The 25,287-nt window shown below is 46.6% G+C and overlaps 3 protein-coding genes across 3 annotated transcripts; 1 reads left to right on the plus strand and 2 right to left on the minus strand.

Annotated features, from left to right (window-relative positions):
• Positions 1-8: 8 nt before the first annotated feature.
• On the minus strand, positions 9-2,321 carry LOC149280388 (beta-1,3-galactosyltransferase 4-like). The gene is made up of 3 exons (XM_089500634.1): positions 2,269-2,321; positions 1,936-2,043; positions 9-903 (listed from the first exon to the last, which is right to left on the minus strand). The coding sequence occupies exons 1-3, from the start codon at positions 2,319-2,321 to the stop codon at positions 9-11; spliced, it is 1,056 nt and encodes a 351-aa protein (XP_089356760.1).
• A 748-nt stretch (positions 2,322-3,069) lies between these two features.
• On the plus strand, positions 3,070-4,708 carry LOC149280389 (prefoldin subunit 6-like). Its single transcript, XM_089500701.1, has 4 exons — positions 3,070-3,133; positions 3,601-3,671; positions 4,170-4,294; positions 4,588-4,708. Exons 1-4 carry the CDS (start codon positions 3,070-3,072, stop codon positions 4,706-4,708), a joined length of 381 nt encoding a protein of 126 aa, XP_089356827.1.
• A 1,020-nt stretch (positions 4,709-5,728) lies between these two features.
• On the minus strand, positions 5,729-13,415 carry LOC149280390 (ral guanine nucleotide dissociation stimulator-like 2). Its single transcript, XM_089500635.1, has 15 exons — positions 13,371-13,415; positions 12,276-12,439; positions 11,418-11,471; positions 10,924-11,191; positions 10,504-10,722; positions 10,123-10,226; positions 9,544-9,628; positions 9,395-9,460; positions 8,979-9,053; positions 8,316-8,348; positions 7,897-8,018; positions 7,066-7,123; positions 6,243-6,509; positions 6,053-6,161; positions 5,729-5,922 (listed from the first exon to the last, which is right to left on the minus strand). The coding sequence occupies exons 1-15, from the start codon at positions 13,413-13,415 to the stop codon at positions 5,729-5,731; spliced, it is 1,863 nt and encodes a 620-aa protein (XP_089356761.1).
• Between the last annotated feature and the right edge of the window lie 11,872 nt (positions 13,416-25,287).

Raw genomic sequence — 25,287 nt, forward strand, 5'->3', positions numbered from 1 at the left:
CAGTACATTTACAGCACCCCAAAACCCCCATTTTCTACCAGCTTCCCAAAAGCTAAACACTGCACCATTGCCAGCGGGCACCATGCCTCCTCTGCCATCTCGCGCATAATCCATGCCTCTACCATGCGTTTGGGAGGAACGCCGTGTGACGTGAACATGGTTCTGTAACAGCAGCCCTTGCGCGGTAGCGCTCTGGATCCTGCGATCTTTGCGACGTGCCGGGGGGCCACGCCGGCAGCCTGCGCTAGTATTCCAACGTACACGTCCTCCATCGAGAGCAACGGGCCTCTCTTCACCTCCTGCAACATAAGTACGGCAGCCTCCCGTGATAAAACATAGCCCGTGCCGCTGCAGTACGGCGGGAAATAGCCGCCGGGATATACGTCCCGTGATGTATAATGACGGCTTTCCGGGTCCCTTATAGGGCCGACGTGCCAGTGGACCCGGCCCAGGTACTGCAGTCCATCTTGTCCGCTTAAAAACTTGGATAAAGACGGGGTGTTCACAAAGACATCATCATCGGTCTTCAGCATGAACCGAGCGCTTCGACATTTCTGTAGCCCCCACGCCAGCCCCGCCAACGTCTTAAGCGTTAGGTTGCGGTACGTGTCCGCGAAGGCAACCTGAACGATATCCCTGTGAAGCTCGGCTTCGTGAACGACGGCCTCGTTTTCTTTTCCTGAATTTGAAACGGCCAGAACGAAAAGGGTGAGAGAGTTTGAGGCTGCGGAGGTCGAGGGGCTTCCCCAGGTCTGACGGATGGCATCCCGGCGGTCCCGATGCGACGGCGCGCTGGACACCAGAATGAGAAGGAAAGGAGCTTGTGAGCAAGCATTGGAAGGGGAGATGAGAAAGGAAGGGAGGCCGTGACGGAAGAACGAGTAGGAATTAGGGTGAGACGGACTGGAATAAAATAAGGGGAGAAGGCAAGAGAGACTCTCCTCCAACTGCCCTGTTAAGGAAAATATGAGAAATAAACCGGCAAGAAGTATAAGAAGTAAGAGGGAAGACCGGCGAGGCAGGAGGAACCGGCACAAGCGCAGAGGACGTGAAAGGAGCATCGCGGACAAGCAGGGGGTCCGCCGCGGTCTTTACGTCTACAGAAATCCTGGTTCCTGCATCTTCACAACCTCAGCGTGTTTTCACCGGATGTTTTATAGAGACGGCAGCCGGGCGCGGAGTCCTTGATGGTCCACCTCGGAATCTACCGGGTCCTGAGGCTCATCCGCCGTCCGAGTGACCGCTACGAGCGGCTGAGGTTAAAGTGACTGCTCGTTGGGAATGCGCCGGGCGCCGGGAATAATCTCCGCAGCGGGTGAGACGCGACCGGTAACAAATCTGGAAAAGGGGAGAGAAGAGTGAACGTCCGCAGAATGGGAGGGAGCGAGACGTGGCGGCGGAACTCGTCTTACCTGCGCTTCCAGCATTACTCAGAAACCACATACCGCTCCCTGTCGTGTCTTTATTCACATGACAATCCCGTGATCCTGACATGTTCTACAGAAGCTTCACCCCATATAAAACACTCATCCGTTTCCCTGTTTATGCCAATTACTACCCCGGCACCCAACAACCCCCTCAGCCTCCCTATCCTCCCTCTAGATTGCAAGCTCCTATGAACAGGCCCTTTGGGGTCTGTAAGTCCAAGTAGCTATTTGATGCACTTCTTTTGTTTACTCATTGTACAGCGCTGTAGAATATGATGGCGCTATATAAATACATAAATAATAACCTATTGTTATTACCTATAACCTATTGTGTAATACAACCCAACTCCCTCTAAACTGTAAGCTCGTTTGAGCAGGGCCCTCCTCACCTGTTGTCTCTGTCACTCAATTTGTTATGTCCTGTCTACCCATTGTACAGCGCTACGGAATTAGATTGCGCTATATAAAATAATAATAATAAAATAACTGCCCCTTATATAATCCTTACCGACTGTCACAGGTCACGGAAGCTCTCCATATTACACGCACGGTCACAGCCTCGTCCACGCTCTCCACCAGGCCCTTTGTTCTCTTGTTGTGTAGCAATAAAGTTATACTGTGTAAAACAAAAAAAGGGGAAAAGGCAGCAGACATTGGGTGGAGACGAAAGGTAATCTCCATGGAAACAACGGCATCCTTCTTACAGGGGGCGGAAACGCGTCGCAGAGGGAAGGACTGCTTCCGGGTTCGCGCTTCAGGGGGATAGCACGTTTTCGGTAGCAGCTGAACGGTAAAGTGTAATGTTATAGAGCGTAACCCCCTAGGGCTTGTCTCTAATTACCCCTCACCCTGGAGATTATTAAGATGGCTGATGGGTAAACCAGTGTCTGTCATGGCGCAGGGTGTAGTGTATATACCAGACCGACAGCGGAAAGCTCATATGCTTTATGTATCTCCCGTGTATATTATCATGGATGCAGAACTCATCTGCCCGCATTTACGTCTGAGGTGTGTGTGTGTGTGTGTGTGTGTGTGTGTGTGTGTTGTGTGTATCCCTGTCAACCAAACGCATGTTCTTCCTGATTGGACAAATCCTTTGCTTACTATGGAGATAGGATCACCTTTCAAGCCTTGCATCAGGATATATAAACGTGTATATGTAGTAGGGGTTCTCCCCATATGTTAAGATGACAAGATCGGTGTTTGTGTGATTTGCAGTCCATGAAAAGTTTAAGCAACCGAAGAATGTGCCGTCCATGCGCTAAATACTGATTCCCTACAGAGTATTATATATGTTTCGTTGTATTTAATATGGTGATCGGGGTGCGCAGCAGAAGAGTAGTAATAACACTAAATCCGGGTTTATATTGGTTCACATATATCGGAGGGCCCTGAGCAGAGCTTTAAATAATAACGCTTCAACCGAGCCAACTATCTGGCAACCTCGTGCCGAGTAATTGTGGGTAATAATACCGCGTGTGACGGCGTGATCTGTGACATGGTGATGCTGCTGTTACTTATTCATTTTATACATACACGGGCCTGACTTCTGCTCGTATAACGTTCTCTTTCTTTTGTGATATTTTATATCTGTATTTTGCGTGTGAATTCTGAGCGACTTGTTTCTTTCATTCATCTGCAGATGGCAGATCAGCTACAGGAGAAGCTGCAGAATGAAGTCACCAAGTACCAGCAGCTCCAGAAAGGTGCGACGTCTCTGTCTCTTCGTACGCCGGCCTTAGTTTAACTTTCTTTTTTAAATGGATGTGTTCATTTTTTTTTTGTCCTTTATTTTTTCTTTTGATCCTCAGCAACCAGATGAATGAACACATTTTTAACACAGGAGCCTCCACCAACTATTCCGGATTTTTTAAAATATTGCACTTTTTTTTCTTTTATAAGCCAGTTGTAGTATTTGCCCCATAATATAATGTTTTCATCTCACTCTGTCATCGGAGTCCAAACTACTAGACAACTCTCTCTCCCCCCCCCCCGACTCCTTATACTGCACCTGGGGGGTTATTGCGATGGGGGCTAATTACCCTATAGAGTAAGCTTAAGGAGAGAAATATCTTTATAGCTTTTTTTTTTTTTTTCTTCTATGCTCCCCCTTGAACCTGTGAGTGTCCTCGTGTCTCTCCCACACTCTGTGATGCTCTCTGTCTGCCTCCAGATATCAGCAGCAGTATGTCGGCCCGGCAGAAACTAGAAGCCCAGCTCACCGAGAACAACATTGTCAAAGAGGTAAAACTGTCCACTGCGGGAACAAATAAACCGTTCTGTGACGTATGAACGCCTGTCCAGTCCCGAGTAACTCGAACCACATTGGACCATATTACCCTTTTAATTAGGACCCCCTGAAGAGATATATTCTGCTTGTCCGTATTATCAGTCCCCCCAGCATGTATTTTTACGTAGGAGGGTATGGAATATGCATTGGTTTCTAAAAAGTAATAAAATAAAAACGTTTGTGTATTCCAGGCTTGGATGTCTGTAAGTGATGAGAGTTGTTTTGTTGATTTTTTTGATGATTTCAAGTTAAAGCAGCAAAAGATGCATTGTATTTTATTAGGATAAAACATACTTAGTTACTTGTGTATTTATTTGATGGGGGCTGATATCACAGCGCTGCTGATAAGGTCGAGGTGTTAGTAAATAGTTTGTTCCTGCGCAGCTGTACGTAGCAGATCAGGTCTGTGGAGCCACCATTTTAAAAAGCCCACCTTCTGTGTCCCCCCGCAGGAGCTGGGCTTCCTGGATGACAGTAACACCGTGTATAAACTGATTGGACCCGTGTTAGTTAAACAGGACTTGGAGGAAGCCAAATCCACGGTGGATAAGAGACTGCAGTATATTAATGGAGAGATGTGAGTATGTCTGTGTATCCCGTGAACACCTTCATGATGTTCTGCATACCTCCCAACAGTCTCGAGGGTTTATGAGCATTGTCCTGGATCGCTACCTGTTTTTTGTTTTTTTTGTTTCTTTGTGAGGATTGGGGATCACGTTATCCTGACCGGCCCAGGAGCTGTGAGATCGAGAGGCTTTTGCGGCACAGATCTATGCAGCTCCCACGTGGCCACCGTGTGATGCTCGGCAGATGCCTGGCTGGGTGTCACCGGCCGTACCGATCCTTAATGCTCATCTCTCTCCGTTTCAGAAAGAGATACGAGACTCTGATGAAGGATCTGGAGAAGCAGTCGGAGCAGCACAGAGCCTCCCTGTCCAAGCTCCAGCAAGAATACCAGAGGGTGCAGGGCAAGGGGCCGGTGAAAGCCTAATCTCCGCTCCCCTCCTGCCCTCTTCACTGCGCATGAAATACACATCCACGTTACTACGTCAGGACTTGGCTTCCCACAATGCTTTAGGATCTTTTTTTTTTTTGCCCCTTTGTGTGGGTAGGAGATGGGTTACTGTTGTTTTGTACATACATGTACCGGAATAAATTAATAAATAACGTGCCAGTGGCACCTTCTCCATGTCTCACTCCAGGGCAGTGCAGATATCCTATTCATCTTCTATTCCTGCTCGCCCCATGTCTAAAATCACCAGGCCTTTTTCTGCTCTATGACCATTTTGTCTGCTTTCCCTCTGTCTGGTTCATTCCAGTTTTTACTTTACTGAGCGGGTAATAGATGAGTGGAACAACCTCCCAGCAGAAGTGGTAGAGGCTAATACAGTGAGGGAATTTAAACAAGCATGGGCCAGGCATACGGCTCCTGAATCTAAGACGAGTCTTTACAACAGGAAAAACGGGCGACTAGGCAGGAGCCGAATGGGTTTGATCTGCTGTCGGATTCTATATTTATATAGTGGTGACTGCTTTTCCACTGGTGAGATGCCCTCCATCCGAGTATCTAAAATAAAGCAACAATCTTTGGCAAAGAAGCAGCATTTTTACTCATTAAAAACAGTTACACAGGTATTTATAGAATACTTAGGCACAAAGTCATTAAAAACATAGATCTTTAGTTACAGGATATAAACGATACATAGTGTTTTAGTGATAGTGTATAGAACGCAGCAGCACGATACAGTCTGATGTCAACGGCCTGGCTGGGAAAGAAAGGAAACCCTGCCTCGTTTGATGGCTCGGGTCCTTTTTGTAAATGCAGAAGCACCATCTGGTTCGGTACGTAACAGATTACCCCGGCCCACCCAGCCTGGAAGGCATTGGGGGGCAGAAAAAGTGGTTGCTTGGTAGCTATTTTGCACCACGATCTGTCGTCTCACATTTTCTTCAAGACCTGGTGATGTTCCTGACCCCAAAGAAGAGTGAACCCTCCGATGCGCCATCTCTTCTAGAAGAGGACCCTTGCAAGGTCCCCCGCCTTGGCTTTAACCTTTGGAAAGGTGGCGCTGATCTGCATCCGGGTGGCATGCCGCACGGTGGGAGAAAGCGGCGGTCGCGCAGGCTGTTGCGGACGGAGCAGGAAATCCAGACTGGCCGAGCTCATGGCGTAGAAGACATTCGCTGTTCCCGGGATAATTAGCTCTGTAGGGGTAAATGGTGACACGTTATACTGTGCGATATAGAGTTATTCTGTAGGATGCAGACCTGGCATTATGGTGCAGAAACACAGGAATGGGTAAATGTGATCAAATATGGCATTTGGGACACTGACCTTTGCCCCCCGGCAGTAGTTGCACTAGTTCATGCTGCCCCTGGGTGTTGATATGATGTTTCCTGAGAATTCGGTCAATAACTATGGGTGCTTTCTCCTGGCTGCTGATCTGTAATGTGGAACGATACGCGTTGTGATGTATAGAACTTCTGTTTGTGCCGTACGGAGCCCGGTCGGGTCTCGCACTCACCCGCACACTCTTGTACACGCTGTTCTCCTCGGCGGGCTCCACTCTTACACGTATGATGCGATGATCTCCTGTCGGGTCGGAAGATGCATGCAGATCCGCCTCGTGGTTCAGAGGGCCGCTGTTCTGCGACGCGGAGATTATGGTGCTGCCGCAGGAAGCCGAGCGTCTGTGCGTGCGACCCGCGTTGCCGGCGGACGGAAAACCTTTGAGAGTTTGCTTGGGAGACTCCAGGGTGTCGAGAGCCGGCACTGAGGGGCTCTTGTGCTGCTGTTGGTACAAAGAGAATAGTCTGATTTAGGCCATACAGAAGTGCTGCGGGAGGTAGGAAGGATCCGGCCGGTGATACCTGGCTAAGGCTGGGGGTCATCAGTCGCTCGCAGGGTGAGTCCCAGGACACCAGGTGCAAGCCGGGGCCAAATGGAGCAACAATGGAGGCCAGAAGGCTGTAAAATTAAAAACGTGAATTGATTGTCGTCACAACGAGGTGCCTTCTCTAGCAAGAGTTATTTCCAAGTCAGTGACATCACCATATATTCCTGAATCACCCATTGAACTATACATCATGCAGGGCCAGCTCAGCCCTTCTTGCAGGAGCCGTTCACTTAGGATGTCCCATGGGGAGATCCAGAGCCAGCTCTGGGGAGGACGACCCTGTACACCTGCCCGACCCACCAACTCCAGATCTGCCCGTGGTGGCACTTTAGTGAATAGGTTATAGACTATCTCAGGCATCCTGTGCATGCGCTGCCGTGCGTTTCCGCGTGGCGTGAATACATCCATACACTCACTCAGTGCAGTGCGTGATGATCACCGTCGGTCTCACCGGGGTTGTATTAGAAACCGTATCCTGAGTGGGCTCGATGTCACAGGACAGTCGGTAGCTGCAAAAGAAGAAAGGATGTGTTTCTGTGCACGTGGAACATAGTACATGGAATGCACACGCATATACTGTACATATACATATAATGAAGCACTCAATCTTCATTAAAGCTGCTGTTCCACCTACTCTGATGAATGTAGCTGTTGTCATGGGAACAGAAAAAAGGCTGCTTCTAACTTCTTGCACTGTCAGTAAGAAAGTTTGGAAACAGATTAAAGGGATGGATAAAGAGAAAATGAGAGAGATGCGGGAAAAGGGAGAGAAAAAGAGAAGAGATGGGCAGAGAGAAAAGAAATAATGAGAAAAAGGAGTGATGGGGAGAAAGGAGGGAGATAATTAGAAAGGGGAGAGAGAGTGTTTGTGTTTCAAAGTGTGTCTAATGGCAAGTAAGTGTGTGACTTCAAGGCCAAGTGTAAGCCAGGATGTGTGTGTAAGGACAAGTGTGTATGTGCGTGTGTATGTATGTGTGTGTATGGCCAGGTGCTATAGTTAGTGTGCATGAATGAAGGGAATGAAGGTGTGTGTATGGAAACATATGTAACGGCACCTCATTTAATTTATAAAACAAGCACTAAAAACATCTTTAAGTTATAGTTGCAGAAAGATGGCACCTATGGCAGCTCTATATTCAGTTATTATTCCAGAGATTCTTTTTTAAGATGTTTTAGGAATAAGGAATAGGATGTTGATATAAAAACTCTGAGCCCGATATTTTCACAGCACGTGCACATGTATGATATAGACGTGTTTAATGCACGGGGTCCAGACTCTCACCTGTCGTCCTCGCTGATTGGCTGCAGTCTCCGGAACCAGCTTACAAATTGTGGGTCAGTATCAAATCGATAGCCGAGGCAGACCGATTGCAGAAGACGTATATGTGAGAGAGACTCAAACTCCTGAGGAAAGGTCACACCTGAGTGAGAAGGAGCGTCACGGAGGGACAGAGAGCTTTCGAATAAGGGGTGGCTGCCCGCTATAATAGCGGACAAGGGAGGGCCGGAGGGAACGGCAGCATTAACGGTAACGGTATTATCACCAATAATCACCAGGGACACACAGCGTTATCAACAATAATCCCCCACAACAGCTGGGGTGGCGTTTGTTATTAAACTAGGGAATGTTCCTGGAAATCTATGACTTTTGGCAGGTATACAAATATGGAAACAATGTAAAAGTGTTAAAAACAGACTCACCTTTCTCCGCTTCTCGAAGTTTAGATATCCAGTCTGAAAACATGACAATCAGCGATTAGATATCCACAGACTGAGTGGCAGCCCATTTATTATACCCCATTCTATACACCCTCAGCCATCTGATGGTTGATCTGGATAGCAAGGTCACCATCACAAATCAAGGGGCATAAACCTAAAAAAAAAAACCCCGTGCACTGTCCCAGCCCATGATCCTTTCACTGCCCTCCCCCATTCTTGCAATGGAGACACCAGACCCCAATCCCTGACCCCCAGTCCCCACAAATGAGCCATCTGCACCCCAAATACAGCAAGGATCCAGACAGGGATAGCTGACCACGAGGGCCCAGTCCCATGTAGCAGGCTGTGGGAGCCTCTGAGAGGGCCTGTGAACGATCAAAGACCCCCTGCTTGCCTGGACCCCTGATGACAGAGCCAACTTTATTATTTTGTTACCCTATCCTTAATCTCATTTTTCATTTAAGGACAGACTTTTTAGTTTTACTAATTAAATAGTTAAATGCATGTTTAGTAGATAAAGCAATCAAAGTACCACCTTATATCTCCCACTTAAATAATAAAACGGAACACTTAAAGGTCTGCAAGAATACAGAACCCATCTCAGACAGGACCCGACACGCGTGACGGGGGTTCTATCTATCTTACCTCTAGATGATCCCTGATAGCGGAGTCTAACATGACAAGGTCTGTAAGGAAGACCCCCAGGTATGGAATAACTCCCTGAGAAAACAATAAGGATCAAGAGACATTCTAGATTGTAAGCTCCTAGGAGCATCTTTTCTTTATTTAGATGATTATGCCCATTGTACCGCGCTGCAGAATATGCTGGCGCTGTAAAACATCAGTAACTAATGACGATACCTATTAGCCTATTGCGGGGAGCGGTCATTAAGTGTAAGTAGAATATTAAAGAGAGATAAAAGCAGTTGATCGATATACAAAGTGATAAAGAGAGATAAGAATAATGGAGAACATTTAACAGAGATAAGAGGAACGTGATAAAGAGAGATAAGGGGCAATTAGAGTACGCCAAGGGTATGGGGGGGGCTGGTGTCTCTCACCGCTGCTCTTGGGTCTTTGGAGCGAGGGGGGTGTCTCTTAGAGGTCACTTCAGCGGAGTCCTGAGACTGCAGAGAGAGACAATTCAGAGAGGGGAAACCACGCTGTTTTAAGATTCTATTCTACATTATTAGAGCTCTCGGTGTCTCACCTGGAACAGCAGCTCTCTCATTCGGGCGTAGTTGTCCTTCTCGGAGAAAACTTCGCTTATTTCCTGGTAACTGCGCTGGATCTCCCTGCGCGACATCCCCACCATGCCCCGTTACAACAAAGACAGCTCCCACAATGCTACCGCCATCATCGGACTGTCTAAGGATACCTATTTAGTGGATCGCTACCACAGTCACATGGGGGGGGCTGGCAACATTCACGGGGGGGGGCAATTCCAGCCATGTGGTAATAATGCAGCTCAAAGCACATGGAAGCCAACATGACCAACGTGTTCTATACGATCTTATCCACCACACAGGGACAGAAAATGAATGCAGAAAAACACATAGAGGGAGCACATAAAGGATTCAGGCAATGTGTAAATGCTTCCCAAAGCCCTTGTTATTCTAGACCTGGTGGCTGCATGTGGATTTTTTTTAACTCTTTGCTTCATATTCAAATGAACTACAGATAATTCATGTACTTTAACTTGGTGGCTTGTTGGACCTCTCTAATTCGCAGCCAATAATTCCAATTTTCACCCCGTTTTTATACAGTATAGTGCCTGGACGTTGGTTACCTGGAAGTCTCGGCCCACACTTTCTTTAGACGGTGGACGGCCGTGCTCTGTAAAGCTGAGATAATGGCGTAGACAGACGAAAAATTCCTGAGACTCCAGCACTCCTGAAGATTTAAAAAGGACCGTTAGGATCGGGGTTTTCCTACAGAGACATCTATGTACTCAGAGTCGAACATTGGAGGTCTGCTGACATATTGCTGTCAAGAGCACTCCGTCGAGGTCTAGCTGCTCTATTGAGCTTATCGAGCTACTTTTTGGAAGTCAGCACTCAGAGACAGATAGACAGTAGGGCCTTCGGGTCAGGCAAAGAGACAGAAAGAAACACGGACTAACATTTTGCCAGGTAGACAGCAAGGAAGACATCTCTCTTTGCTCTCTTACCTCTGCCACCCTCACCCACTTCTCGATGACCCGGGCTCTCTGCTGAGGTCTGAGCTGGGGGTCTTTTACACAGGAGGATGTCACAGCCCCCGACAAGCGGTTGAAGTGACGGACAGTCTCTTTGACGCTGTGACAGCGATCGCCCTGTTCTCTTCCTCTGTCTCTCCGAGACCACACCGATCCTAGGCATTCGTATGGGACAACCCGCAAGAAAAGTGTCTGCCAAAAGAACGAGGAGCCCAAAGCTTTAGGGTTTTAATGACTATACAGTCTATATAAACCTCACTATAACCCCAGACCATATATCCCCTATACATATAATGCACACAACCCGGTAAGGGTGACTCCAAAAAATGGAGGACAGAAGAAAGAGGACCATATGAAAGAAACAAAACAATAAAGAGCAGCCAGTTCTCTCACAGCTTCTAAAGAGGTCAGTTGCTCCGCCACGTGTCCAGCCTGGAAGGCCAGGATGTCTAGTGGGTCGGAGGGACTTGTCTCTTCTGCCAGCGTGGGGAGAAGCTCTTGGTCCTCCTTCTGTTCCACGCTCAGCTCCTGCAGTTTTGCCACCAGGTTGGATTTCATCAGTTTCGAAAGGCACAGAGACAGACGCTTTCTCTTATCGGGGTCAAGAGAGGCAAAGTCCTCGGGATACTGAGACATCCAGCCACAGAAGAGACTGCTGATACTGGAAGAACATACGCATTACAGAACAGAAGTGAGAGGGATGAAAAGGAATTGGAGACTTCTGCCAAAGTCCGACAAATTTAGGGAGATGATACAGGCCAAGGCAGGCAGAATGGAAGCCACATCCAGCACAATCCAAAGTAGCGCTGATATATCCACAGGCCCCAATTGTACAGCGCTGTGGAATATGATGGTGCTATATAAACCAATAAATAATAATAACTCACTCATCATCTTTTCCACCATCTTCGCCTCTCGGTTTTTGAGCATCGCTCTCCAACCTGTAAAGAGCAGACAAAGGAAAGGAGTTCAGAAGTAAAAATGGCATAAAACTAGGGGGAAGACTCAAAAAAAAATAAAAAATGGGGAGTAAGAAGTGTGCAACCGGAATATTCTACCTCTGTGACTTTATTACGTATTAAGTACCAACACCAGTAAGATTCTTCTGCAAGAACGGCTCAGCTGGCCCTGCATAATGCATAGTTAGAAATTTGGGGCTATCTAGCTGTGACTTAAGCAAGGCCAAAGGAGCCCTTATTCCTGAGAAACGTGATGGTCTTGGCCTTCCATAATGCATGGTAACATTGGCCCTTCATAATGGATGGTAACATTGGCCCTTCATAATGGATGGTAACATTGGCCCTTTATAATGGATGGTAACATTGGCCCTTTATAATGGATGGTAACATTGGCCCTTCATTATGGATGGTAACATTGGCCCTTCATAATGGATGGTAACATTGGCCCTTTATAATGGATGGTAACATCACACATTAACACTCTCTTGTAAACAAATGTATAGTGTATAGTTTACAAAAGAGTTTACATACGTTTACAAGAGTTGAGAGGAGGGAATGAAAGGCAGGTGAGAGAATGAGACTGTTGATGAACCACTAATGACAACGCAGAGATGCCCTGCCTGCTAATGGCATGTAGAGCGATGGGTTTAAATTACCCCAATTTATTAGCGATGACCTAGTTCTCTTTATTTCACATCAGACTGGAAAGCACCTGATTTCTCTTGACCATGCAGGCTGCGCACTTGTTATAAATACACAGATAAACGTACGCACTCATCTACGCACCTGCCCAACAATATATGCAGCACTTCGGCGGTGCTGGTGAAGGCACGGTACGTTGCGAGAAATGCTGGGATATAGGAAGTGTCCCCCAGGGTTCGGGCATCCAAAAGGTGGAGGACAAGTCTTACCAGCGTGCCAGCCCGTAGAGCTAGCACTCTAACCGGAGTCTAAGGAGATACAAGTGTAATTATTAACAACCACAAGCACGTAACAAAACATGGACCTTTAAACTAGACCCTCACAAAAACAGCGCCACCTAGAGGTAGTGAGAATAATACACCCAAAACACACATAATAGGCCGTGGGGGTCTAGCTTGATGCGCACTTTACAACATTTATGATGACACTTTTGTTTTAGTGGTGTGGGTAGATGCATGGTTAGGTGGCGGGCCAGCCAGTTGTCAATAACCCACGTGTTAATTTGTATACACCACTTTAATTTACACACATCCTGGCGCTGGAACACTTGTGTTACCTGTTGTGTGCTTGTGGTGCGCAGGTACACACTATACACAACTCCGTCACGCTCCTCCTCTCCATCGTATTGCAAACTCTGCAACAAAACCATATCACAACAATAAGCTGCGCCCTCCATACTGTGCCAAAAATACATGAATTGTCACCAATTTACACACAATATGCGGTGTGTGGAGGACCTCAAAACATAGGTTTAAAATAAAAAAGTAGCATATGTTTAACCTCTTTCTTTTCTAAATTATATTGATATTGTTGGAGTTAGAACGTTATCCGTACACTCGTGGGACCATACAACGGAGGTCAACTGACCCATGGTGACTCTTCATACCCTGATCAGGTGTAGAACAAAGCATTGGGGTCATTTATTGGATCAAGTATTATCTTCTTGCTCCACATCATCCCATATCGTGTGCCCACCATAATAGAATCATCCTGATTTTAGTTTTAAGGATAGAAATACGTCCCACGTCCATGAACAAGGAATGATGGGTTGAAGTTCCAGGATGTCCTTCTGGGTTTGGACTTGGCCTGTTCTGGACCACATTGTCCATCCTCTGCCTGTCTTTCTCATCAGCCACGAGGCAGGTGTTGGTAGGAAGGTCCTCGCTGGCTCATTCTTACCCTCTCGTCTTCCGCCAAAGATCCATTGATTAGAACGATAACCATGCTCGGTATCTAAAGCTTGCAAACCGAGCCCAAAATGTCCATAGAGCAATAAAATTCCACTAAAATAATAACACAATAACCGGAGGAGCCAGCGGTGCGTTGGAGACCACAAGCACATAAAAACATAATGTTCAAAAGCACACACGCGTGTACTGGACACGGAAACATGTCATGTGATACCATCACTTAGGGTCCAGCTGTGTGTATACAATGGGATATACATACTATTACTCACCTTGCCAGGTAGACAGTACCACGTTGTTTTGGAAGTGACACAGGGGACTCCCCGTGACACGCACAGATTGAGGGCCACATTCATAGAAGGGGAAGGGAGGGGAAGAGAAAGGGGGTGTTCAGAGACGAGACGAAACGATGGGGGAGGATGAAATTAAAACGAGGGGGGAAAGGGCTGGGATAGAAGGAGCAGCAGGTGGGAGCGACAGAGAAGGTGAATCCATAAAGAAGAGGAAGAGGTGCGGGGGTCAGATTACAGGGGCAGAAAACAAAGGAAGGGAACGCCTAGGGGGCAGGTAACAGGTAGAATAGACAGCTGAGACGTCAGAGAGATCACATCTGGAACAGAGGCAGTCACAAGGAGATCTTATTCCTGGGATTCCGGATTTGTCACTTCCTGAACTTCACGCTCACACATGGATACGCGCTACACGCCCTGCAGAACCGGTTTCTACGCGCATGTATAATTTACACATACCTAGTTCCCTCAAATACACGCCGCCAAGCAGCAGACGTTTCACGGGGCAGTCCCTACTATCCAAAGTGACCTGCATTCCAGGCGTCTATTTCAGATTCCGGACCCCCCCCCCCCCGGAACCAGAGCAGGGATTTTAATGGGTTAATAGATGGTGCGACACATCTGTGCTAGAAGACTTTCCACCAGTGGCTGTTTGTGGCTCTCCGGCACGAAAACATCCTGGATAGTGACTAATAAACACATGGGATTGGCAGGCTGGTGGGTTAACCTTTTAAATGCCAGAGTTAATTTTAACGGGGATCCTCTACTATAGAAGCATAACTATTGCCCCTATCCAGACAGAATGACCCCTCTTTGGATGGGATTTTGCCCCCTGGCTGTCCTGTACACAACTATTCTATGGTGTTTATGTATAAAATGCAGTAAAGATACTATACGGAGCCGTAACATTCCACTGGTTGCCAAAAAAAAAAGTTTTTCATGTGTTTTTACCCCCACGGGTCAAGTTATTTTTTATCTGAATGTACTTTGTTTGGCTGTAATGATAGCTATACAGTTGTTGCTATGGAAACACCAGCGGTATTATCACACAGCGTGATATTATACTGGAATGTACAGAGCGGCTGAAGCAAAGAGACATTTCATATACCAAAAGCTGGACGCTGGTCGTCATTAATGCTACAAGATTTTACCGGTCAGAAAATCCTCACATATGTTCTCTATTCAATAAAAATACAGCTACGTGTATATATATATATATATATATATATTTATTTATACAGCTGGATGGAAAGTATTGGCCTGTGTTCGTAAATTGCATTTATGAAAGTTAAGTTAAAAGCCCCAGGGAGGGGTAATTGCTTTGCAAGTTAAATAAAGCACGGCTCATGAGATTTGCAGATTGTGTTACGGGAGGGTGAGCCGGAGCTCCAACAGCCTTAAAAATCCAGGATTCGCCCCGCACCGTAAAGCTTTTGCTGCTGGCTGCAGCTTCCTCCGTCTAATCGGAGGGTTTAAAAAGCACCCGGCCGCTCCAGTTCATGCTCTCCCCTCTCCCAGCCAGGAGAGCTGGGCCGCTACCAATGACCGGCCTGCTACTGGGCTACGGGGTCTCTGTTAAATGGGGCGGCCACCCCAACCATAAAGAGCAAATCGGGCGTTTAGAGCTCAGAACGAGCAAGGATTTATTTTTGTTTGTTTTAATCCACTTTCTGTCGTTGCTGGCAAAGCATCAAAGTAAATGAAACATTTGAGCCGGATCTTTACCCTGGAAGATGGTAATTTCTAAAAAAACAAACGAGAAAGATCCTTGCATTCGAAACGGGGGTTTTGTCTTTCCTTTTCCTCTCTCTTTCTCTCTCTCTCTCCCTCCATCATTCTTTTCTGTCTCTCTCTCTCCCTCTCTCTTTTCTTTCTCTCTCTCCCTCCATCATTCTTTTCTCTCTCTCTCTCTCTCTCTCTCTCTCTCTCTTTTCTTTCTCTCTCTCTCAGAGGTAACCTCTCTGTTTAACAGTTTAAAGCTATGGAAATGGCAATCAATCTAATGCTCATCATCACAAATAATAACTTTACAGGGTCCTGAACCGTCCCTTTATGGGGGGCCGGAGGTGGTCACGTCCACCATGGCTCAGATTACGGTATATTCTAGTTTAGTGCGACTCCCACGCCTTAGCATTCTCAGCCCGAGACCAAAGACGCTGCTCACCTCTGTCTGTGCTTCACGTGCCCTGTGCTCCCGCCTCGCCTCCTCCAACGCCCTCCTTAGCGTGCGCGGGATCATGTGTGTCAGCACACGCTAAACATAACAAGCCTGCCGTGGAAAAAAAAAAAACAATAGTGAATTGTGAATTGACGTCATACTGTGAAAACAATCACAGTATGACGTCATGGAACGGGCAAGCAGCGATCCTATCAAGAAGACACCTTCTGAAACGTTCCTCAAGAAACGATTCATCGGCCAATGAACGAAAACTATGAGTTTCTGTGTCTTCTGTGAAAAAGCAGTTTTTAAAACAGGCAAACAGGATTAAAAAAATATAATAAAATGTAAAAAATCTATTAAACAAATAAAATAAACAGATATATAATAATGAAATATTATGGTTGATGATAACGAGTCTGTAGTACGGATGAGATTTTAGAAGCTCAGTGAGATGCCTTCTTTCTCTACTTAGAGGATCTCCCCTTTCATGCAGACACTTCCGATAATAATTATTTTTAAGTTTCTGGACCCATCATTAGGCAAAGGGTTGAATGTGCAACTATTGTCATTAAAAACCAATTTTTTTTGGCCGACGTTTCTTATTTTGCTGGACTTTTACCTTTAGATGTATCGCCTATTGTATTGTCCAGAGCAACGCAGACACACAATGTATATAAATACAACACTCACGGGGTTAACTATGGACACGGAAGCCAGCAGAGGCATGGAGCCCGGCTCTCTGGTACCGTTCCTTGCTGTAGATGACTTGGAGATATGCCTCAGAGATGGAGGTGTCTAATTGTAACGAAAGGCGTCTCACTGAGGTACGAGGGGTCTCTTTGGTCTCTCCGCAGAAGGGTCTTCTTCTGTTGTGTTTTGCTTTTCAGTCTAACGCTTGCGTTTGTCTGGCCAGCGGTAGAGGGGACATCTCGCAGGAGGTGGAGACGCCTCGCAGCTGGGAGAGCGAATACTTCACGTCTATAGACTCCTCTTTGGCCTCACCTTATCCTGAGGCTTGCGTCACATCCTCCGCTGCAGGAAGGAAGTCAGGAAATCTGTAAGCGTGCGCTTCCTGACTCGCGAGAATACACAGTAACTTTGTATCAGTCTAACCAAGACGTCACCTACAGTGGAACCATACCGTGACATTCTCTCACCAACGCAGCTGCAAACATGTAGACCATCAACATTAACACGTGCGAGCCTGTACATAATAACGGGAACATGCTAGGGGTAGAAAGATGGACCTCGTACCATGTTTCGACCCCTTAATATCGCCCCTGCAATCATTTAGGGCAGATGTTACTCATAGACTTTATTGCCACCAATTTGTCACGCATAGTGAACGTCATTTAGGAGTCAGGACCTGGTAACACGAACCTTTTGCATTTCACTTCCAAGTATATATTCACTATGGACTCACAATTGGTTTGTTGGAACCGTCAACTGTATCAAGAGCGAAAGAACCATAAAGCTCAAACACACTCAGTTACACCGTAAGCCTAGGATATATCTGAGGGTTTTGTGGAGAAATATGGCGGGTTTGAGACTGGGAATTATGGGAAGCAGTTGCTGGGTGACCAGGCAATGAGGCTACTGGCAATGTGTTGACTGCAATGTCTCCTTTCGTAGCCTTGGGCTAAACCCAACTGGTGTTTCTCCCGTAGCATTCTTGGAATTCCGTCAAGTGAATGTTAACGTAACGTTGTAGCACAGTGTTTCCATGAAATGTATGTGAATAAACAAAATCTATTCATGGAGATCAGGGCGGGACCGGGAGATGATTTGACGGCCCTGGCACTTTAAGGCCAGCGATCGCCAAACGCGTGGCCGCTGACTGGATATGCGTGGCCTCACATTATGTTGTTATAGTCGCACAGCCAGGCACATCCAGATAGCAGCCACACACCACAGCTCCAGGTCTACTGCGAGGTGCGTATGGAGCGCTGTTGGCCGGGGGCCCACGGGCCTATTCGTTGGGTCGCTTAGCTTCTCCATCTGAGTCAGGAGTACCTGGCTGGTATGGGTGATCGCACATGTATGAGTTGTATGGGAGTATAAACCAGCTTCCGGTACGTTCTTCCCCGTCGGTCTAGACCTCCTAACGTGCCGTCGCATGAAACGAGGTGGAGCTCATGTGTCGGGGGAGCTGGTGCTGCATTACTTTTACTGCAAGATTCTGATATTAAAAGAATAATGTAATGTAACATACTGCGTGGGGTGCCCAGACGTGCCGAGAGCCCGGAGCTTGAGTGTCAGCCTCTATACCTCCACCATCCCTCGGAAGGTAGTGCCAGTATAGAGAAGAATATATTGTTATTGGTCCAAAATCAACACAGAACCTGCCGGCAGATCAGACCCATTCGGCCCCGTCTAGTCTGCCTGTTTTCGCTGCTGTAAAAACTCAAACCTTAATCAGTCGCTCGTTTTGTCTTTAGGAGCCATACGTCTATCCCATGCATGTTTAAATCCCCTCATTGTATTAGCCTCTACCACTTCTGCTGGGAGGCTGCTCCACTTATCCATCCTCTCAGTAAAGTAAAACTTCCGTCCATTCCATCTAAGCCTCCGACCCACTAGTGTTAGATTATGACCGCTTGTTTTAACACTTCTCCTCCTTCGAAGTAAACTTCTAGACTTCTCTATTTCCCAATCTCATTATTCTATTTATTCCTGATAATGATTAGGGCACCACTGCTGTATCAGCAAGTCATGCAGGGAATGATTTAGGAGATAGCCCAGAAACATGTATGTTACATATACTCTACCCCTCATTTATACTGCCTATAAGCGCTATATGTCTTTATTACGCTAGCATATAGATCAGTTTAATACCAGGGAGCCCTGCTGGCACGCACACAGCTCCAGACCCAATGAAAGGGTACCAAATGTACCCTCTGGCATCTACAAATGCCTCAATTATGCTCGCTGTGGCCCTTATGGGACCCTCCGCTCTCAACATAGTCTTGTGGTTGGTTCCCCTAGTACAAGGTGAGGCGAGAAGGCGCTGCAGAGAGACTTACCCAACCTGCGCGACATGGAGCCTGGATCTGCCGGCGATGAGGTTTTTGCACCAACCCACCGGTAAACAATCCAAAGGAGGACTCAGCGGCTGCCTCCTCACTAAGAAAGACGGACGATCAATCTTTCCTGTAATATGATTAAAATAAGTGCGTCTTTGGCAGGCAATCGGTGGGAGGGGAAGAAAGAGCCGTGGAAGTTTGGCACCGCAAGGCATTCAATCATATATATATATATATATATATATGGGTTATTAACAAGTCCTGCTTACCGTCCGCGATGACTCGGAAAAGACGACGCACTAAAGAATGATGTAAAAAGAATAAATCGGGTTATAAATTCCGGACCGATGCTCCACACATGCCGATGGAAGCATCGAAGACCAAAGTCACGTTAACGCGTCGGGTCTCCGGGTGCCCTGGCGGAATCGTTTCGGGGAGCAGTCACGCCATATGGCAGCACAAGCCTTCAGAATGTACATTGTAGGAGCTCGGAATGTTTGCTGGGTATGGGGGTATCGGAGGGTTCTACAGCCCTAAAACCCCCAATAACGTGGATGGAAACAGCAGGGAATGTACATATAGTTAAATTATGTAAATAAAATGCATCCTTCCTACTTAGTTACAGAAATCGCTATGAATAGATTATTTAAGGCTCAGAAAAGCCCCGATCAATACCTCTGACCACAACGTCTGGGACAAAACTGTCCCTCCTGGTGAGATGCCCGCCGTGCCAGCTGGGGCAGAATGCTTGGGGTTTGGGCTCTTTGCATTATTTTGCATGGCCCATGTATAGCTGAGATGACATACATGGCACATATTACATATTACCCGTACCACACATGCCATACCGGACAAAATTATCTGTGCAGCTAAGGGAAGGCGGAGGTGACCGTGACTTTCCCTCCGTGACCCGGAGCCGCGTCGGTTCACCGGAGTCTCCGGGAGAATCCAGGGAGCTCCCGGATATAAGAAATGCCCAACACATCCGCCTACTGCGCTCACCTCTGGCACCACCTCCTGGTAACATTTGGAACAACAGTTTGTTTAGAACAAGCTTCCCTGGTGGGGGCTGCAGCGCCACTTTTCCCCATAGTGGTGGGATTTGGAACTTTCTTTCTAGCCTGCTTTACATGACATTGATTTATAAAGCGCCACCAGATTCCGTAGCGCTGTTTAGAATTATAAACATAATATTTATATTACAATAAATCATTTAAAATCACGCACAATGACAATATGGTACAAAAGGGAGCCATGAAAGTACATGACAGCGGATAAGTACGTTTTATTTTGGACACTATACACCCAAAGGGGTAGTAGATAAGTGGAACAGCTTTCCATCCGCAGGTAATTTAAACACAATGGGATCAGCATAAGACTATCCTGAACATAAAGCTACTCCGAGGACCAACCAGTCTTAACCCTTTACTGCCTCTGCTGTTCATGCAATAAACTCAGCAGCATTGTAAGAATGTCAAGTATCTAGAGATCAAGGGGATACTCAAACACTCGAGGCGCGCCAGTTCGGCACGTTTACTGATGGCGACTATTTTCCAATAAGTGGGGCCGGTCTAGGGCTGCCAGTTTTAGGGAACCTTGCCCTACATGTACTGAAAGGCAAGGAAGCTTTACTGAGAGGGTGGTAGATAAATACAACAGCCTCCCAGCAGAAGTGGTAGAGGGCTCCTGAATCGAAGACGAGACCAACGACTGGTTAAGGTTTGAGTCTTTACAGCAGGAATAAATGGGCGACTAGATGGGGGCCGATCTGCCGGCAGGTTCTGTGTTTTTTTTTTTGTCTCTGAGCAACTCAGGAAACATCAGAACTAACCTCGCCTGTTGCTTCGGATGCCGTTTCTTTAGTCGTTCGCGCCACACGTACAAATTCCAGCTTTAATAAAAAAAAGTCCATAAAAGATTGTATTTAAAGCTCCTCCGCCGTCATATAACGCCTGCCGAGGACGCCACGGGCGATAAATCTGAACTCACGCGCTTTCGGGGGATACTCGGCACTCCTGTACGCGGCGGCCGCTGCTTTCCTCCAAGAACTGGTCGTAAGAGCGGATCTGGAAGCCGGGAGGCAGGCGGGGACTAACCAGGCGAGGATGTCATGTATGTCAGGGGGTCATGTTACAGGTAATGAGAGCAGACACGTTCGCAAACACGGCTGACGGTTGACCACGCCATTGGTTGGCTGGGCATGATAGGATTAGTTATAGTCCAGAAGCAGGGTGTGCCTGAAGCTGGATAAGTATGATGGGAATTATAGTCCACAGAATTTTAGGTGCCAGATATTGCAGTTCACGGGCAAAAGAAGACAGGCGAATTGTTAGAGATAGAAGACGTTCTGGGGATACAGGGGATATAGGGGCTAAATGGAGATATAGGGGGATATAGGTGGATAAAGGGGGATACACGGGGATATAGGGGGCTATAGGGGGATACAGGGGGCTATAGGGTATTGGCGACTGGTGTCACTATGATAATACCTCTTTGTTCCTCCACTTCTTAATGCTGCTGGTCAAATAATTTTAATGGCGGTGGTCGTGACCTCCACGCGGATAGAATAATACAGACAGCGCCACAATTTTCAACCAAGTTTTATTTTTTTGACCAAATGATTTCAATGACAGGAGCAGGATGCTGTTTTAAGGCATTTTTACGTGAATTTAGTCCTAAATATGAATAGACTTTTTTTTTTTTAAGCACACAGGGACACAAAGAGGAAATTGTAGACAACGCTGGCAAAGTACAAGAGATGCCTGTCCTGTATGATAAAGGAGTTAATGCGTCCCCCGGAATTATACCTCAAAATCCTGGCACAGAGCCTCGAGTCGGCCCCATTGCGGGACTGTCCCGGGCCAAATCCGGGACACATGGTTACCCTACTCCAGGTAGCCGAGAGCCTGGACGTTCCCAGATGTGTTTTTCCATCATCCTGATAACAGAGATAAGTCGTAACAATAAAAGCCCAAGATAAGTATCATAGAGTTGACCAAACCGTACTAAAGCTGACAGTTTGCCTTCATTGCTTCTCTGGGGGACTTTTTAGACCTCCAGCTCTTTATGATACAGGAAGTAGAACTAAAAGATTTACCCGCCACATCCGCACCAGATAAACGCACATAAATTATTAAGGATAAAATATATCCTCGGAAAAAAATAGACACGTCACATGATTAAAACGTTCCATTAATCAATTTAGCATAAAAACAGTCTATATGTTGCACTTAGAACTATTTTTTTTAGATATTTCATTGAATATTCCTGCTTCCTATTCCATGTACCTGTTATAAAACAGCAGATTTTTTGTTTTGGAAGTAAAGAATATTTCTTTAAAAAATACATTAAAATGTTGCCAAAACACGTAGCAAGTTTTTACGCTTAATTGATTAATACGATTTTTTTTGTTCCTTCAAGTAAAAAGTCTGCTTTAAGTGCTAAAGCATGGTTGGGATTATTCCTTAAAAGGAAAAGATGTTTAAAACTTCTCTGATGATGTCATCGCCAAAAAAAAGATTAATAGTAGCCTGTTTCTGAGCTTCCGGACATTCTTTTATTCAGATTTGACCTGGAATTAAAAATGTAGGGTCAGAAGAGCATCTCATGACATGACCCCCACCCTGAGACCCCCCACGAGATCCGCTTGGTCTTATACTGTGACAGTCTATATGCCCCATGTTATGCTATCATCAATTGAGACAGACCCTCTGTCTGGTTTGGCATCTGTATCTACAATTTAAATGGCCACTATATGCAGAAGCTCCCCTGTCTGGCCGGCTGCTAGAATTTTAGTTACCTTTGTGTCCTCCTGTCTTCTGAAGAGCTTAACTGAAAGAGAGAAAGGCAGTTAGTGGGATTTATTGACTAAACCGCGAGTTCATTGAGGTTCTCTACAGCGTTAGGTTCTTCACCCTAATTCAGTAGGTCCTCTTAACTTGTGTGATCTTCTCTCGCATTCTCACCTGTCCAATTAAGTAAGCTGAGAGCCCCGTACAGAGCAAGGGCCACCACGAACAGACACATCCCATCTTCAAAAGACAGCCCTGATAAACCTGTGGGTACAGAGACGGTCATGCAAAGAACATCCATGTACCATGATATGAACCTCTTAGGTCTGCTGATGGCCAATGAAATCATCAGGCAATGGACGGTTTTCCCACCCCATGAGTTGTATAGCATGTAGGTGGAAGGTTGAAATCCCTTACCTGAAACACGGAGGGTACGTGAGCTCGTCAGCCCTTTGGGGGTGCTGACATGGTGGACGCGGCAGGAATAGCGAGCTCCGTGGAGTTCAGGGCTTGCTATGATGTCAAGGAACGCGGTGAGACCGAAGGTGCCGTCTTGTTTCTCAGAGTGTGGAGACAGAGAAACTCCAGGAACGAGGGACCAGTGACTCTCTCCTGGAAGCTGCACCAGGTACTCCACCGAGATTTCAAAGGGATGGAAGTGAGAGACCTCGCAGGTGAGTGTCAGCTTCTCACCCGAAGGGGCAAAGGGAGATTCAGGCAGAAAAGTGACCTGAGGAACGGCTGCGGGGAGCGAAACAAGGTTAGAAACTATTAGAAAAAATCCCAAGTCAGTCCAAAGAACCCTCATAACCAGTCTACGGTTCTTCTCTTTCCCACCAGTGTCTTGCTCTCCATCTATCCTCTGGCTGTCCCCTCCGTCTTCTTATATCTTAAATGAGTAAACTGAATCTTCCTTCTGCTCTCGAAATGTAAATCTAAATTCAGGTCCAAAAGCAACATAGATTTTTGACAGCAGATCGGCCCCATTCGGCCCACGTCTAGTCGCCCGTTTCTCCTGCTGTAAAGACTCAAACCTTAATCAGTCGTTGGTCTTGTCTTAGATTCGGAAGCCATATGTCTATCCCATCTTTGCTTAAATGTCCTACCTGTATTAGCCTCTACCACTTCTGATGCAAGGCCGTTCTACTTATCTACCACTCTCTAAACATTTCAGAGTCGTGGTTGCTCAATTATTAATTTTTAATAATATTTTTCTCTATCGCTTCAATTGTCTCATAATTCCTTCCCTAGAGGTTCTCTGTTTCCACAACATCCATCTCTGTATAGGTCTCACCTGTCACCTTCACTTGGATTTCTCTTTGCGCTCTCACATAGGGCAGGTAGACGGTGCACAGGAATGTTCCTTGGTCTTCAACGGTTACATTATCCAGTAAGAGAGACGCGTCTCCATGAGAGTGTAGGGCGGTGAAGTTCATCTTACAACTTGGACATTCCTCCTCAACGCGGTCTTGGTAACCGTCGTAAGCGTACAGAACCTTCCCTTCCCCTACAGCTCGGTGGCGCCACTCCACTGCAAAACGGGCCTGCGGCCCTCGCCACACATCACAAGGCAGAGACGCTGGTTCACCAAGATGGGCATAGAAAGTCTTAGAGGGGGAATGCACTACCAGAGACACTGCGGGGAGAGCGATGAACACAGAGATGTGGATTTTGATGGCAATTGGACTGGTTGTAGACTTAGGATAGCCATATGTCCATCCCGTACATGTTTAAACAACTTTACTGTACTATTAATAACTAGTAGGGTAAAAAAAGGAAATACGAGAGATAAGAAGATCATAGAAAGAAGCAGATCTGGGCATCGAGCAAATTTGGGTAAATGTCCGGGGGGCCAGTGCCTAAGCCCGCCACTTACTTACCTTTTCTGTGGGCCATCAAAAGGTGAGAACAGGAGTAGAAGAAAGGGAATTGTAGACAATGACTCTGACTTGAGCTAGAGGACATTTTTAATATGCCTCGTAAAATTTATTTTGGCCATGATGAAGACCATTCATGGTTTAAACATTGGTTCTTGATTTAGTAATCAGTAGAGTTCTTTTTTGTGACGAGAGAGCGCATGGTCTATTTCTTTTTGTCCAGTACAGTGAAGCCATACCTGTCAGATGGTTCTTTTGGTCACCCAGCGGCCCAAGGACAACACTCAGAGTGTTTCCATCTGTCTTATCCATGACAGACAAGATGAACCACGACCCGCCGAGGGACTGTGGGCTAAGTTGTTCCTCTGTGAGCGATAGCACCCATTTTATGGGCACCTCCTGTGGCAAAAGCTGCATCATCTCACAGGTCGATGGTGCAGTCGGCAACTTCCCGGAGGTATCTGATAAAATAAAGCGAGGTGAGGATGAAGGTTACCTTCGGAGATAGGAGTAGATGGAGGATGAGTGCAAAGTGACATCGCACGTCTTTAACTCTCATGGTAGGATCACTCACCAGTCACATAGTACAGTAGGGTGCCTGGCTCCACGTTCACGGGAGGTTCTATCGTCAGACCGGAGAGGTCGGTCATCAGCAGTTGGACCGGAGTCCTCTGGATTGTACGAGGGGAGTTTTCTTTAATGATCTCCTCCACGAACCAGCAGGAGAAAGATCCGGCTTCAGTAGCTTGAAAGGTACCCAAGAGGAC

The sequence above is a fragment of the Sceloporus occidentalis genome, unplaced genomic scaffold (assembly GCF_023333645.1).
Source record: "Sceloporus occidentalis isolate IW3139 unplaced genomic scaffold, rSceOcc1.0.p SCAF_157, whole genome shotgun sequence".
In the NCBI taxonomy this organism is placed as follows: Eukaryota; Metazoa; Chordata; class Lepidosauria; order Squamata; family Phrynosomatidae; genus Sceloporus; species Sceloporus occidentalis.

Bases quoted from the DNA above. Each gene is read 5' to 3' on its own strand.
- LOC149280390 (XM_089500635.1), bottom strand. From the start codon at position 13,415: ATGGTTATCGTTCTAATCAATGGATCTTTGGCGGAAGACGAGAGG. The intron at 11,472-12,275 runs GTGCGTAGATGA...TGCTCTTTACAG, and splicing joins CTGCATATATTGTTGGGCAG to GTTGGAGAGCGATGCTCAAA. The intron at 8,349-8,978 runs GTAAGATAGATA...TCATGTTTTCAG, and splicing joins CTATCAGGGATCATCTAGAG to ACTGGATATCTAAACTTCGA.
- LOC149280389 (XM_089500701.1), top strand. From the start codon at position 3,070: ATGGCAGATCAGCTACAGGAGAAGCTGCAGAATGAAGTCACCAAGTAC. The intron at 3,134-3,600 runs GTGCGACGTCTC...GTCTGCCTCCAG, and splicing joins GTACCAGCAGCTCCAGAAAG to ATATCAGCAGCAGTATGTCG. The intron at 3,672-4,169 runs GTAAAACTGTCC...GTCCCCCCGCAG, and splicing joins AGAACAACATTGTCAAAGAG to GAGCTGGGCTTCCTGGATGA.
- LOC149280388 (XM_089500634.1), bottom strand. From the start codon at position 2,321: ATGACAGACACTGGTTTACCCATCAGCCATCTTAATAATCTCCAGGGT. The intron at 2,044-2,268 runs GTAATTAGAGAC...TGTTTTACACAG, and splicing joins AATAATCTCCAGGGTGAGGG to TATAACTTTATTGCTACACA. The intron at 904-1,935 runs GTAAGGATTATA...ATTTTATTCCAG, and splicing joins TCCGTGACCTGTGACAGTCG to TCCGTCTCACCCTAATTCCT.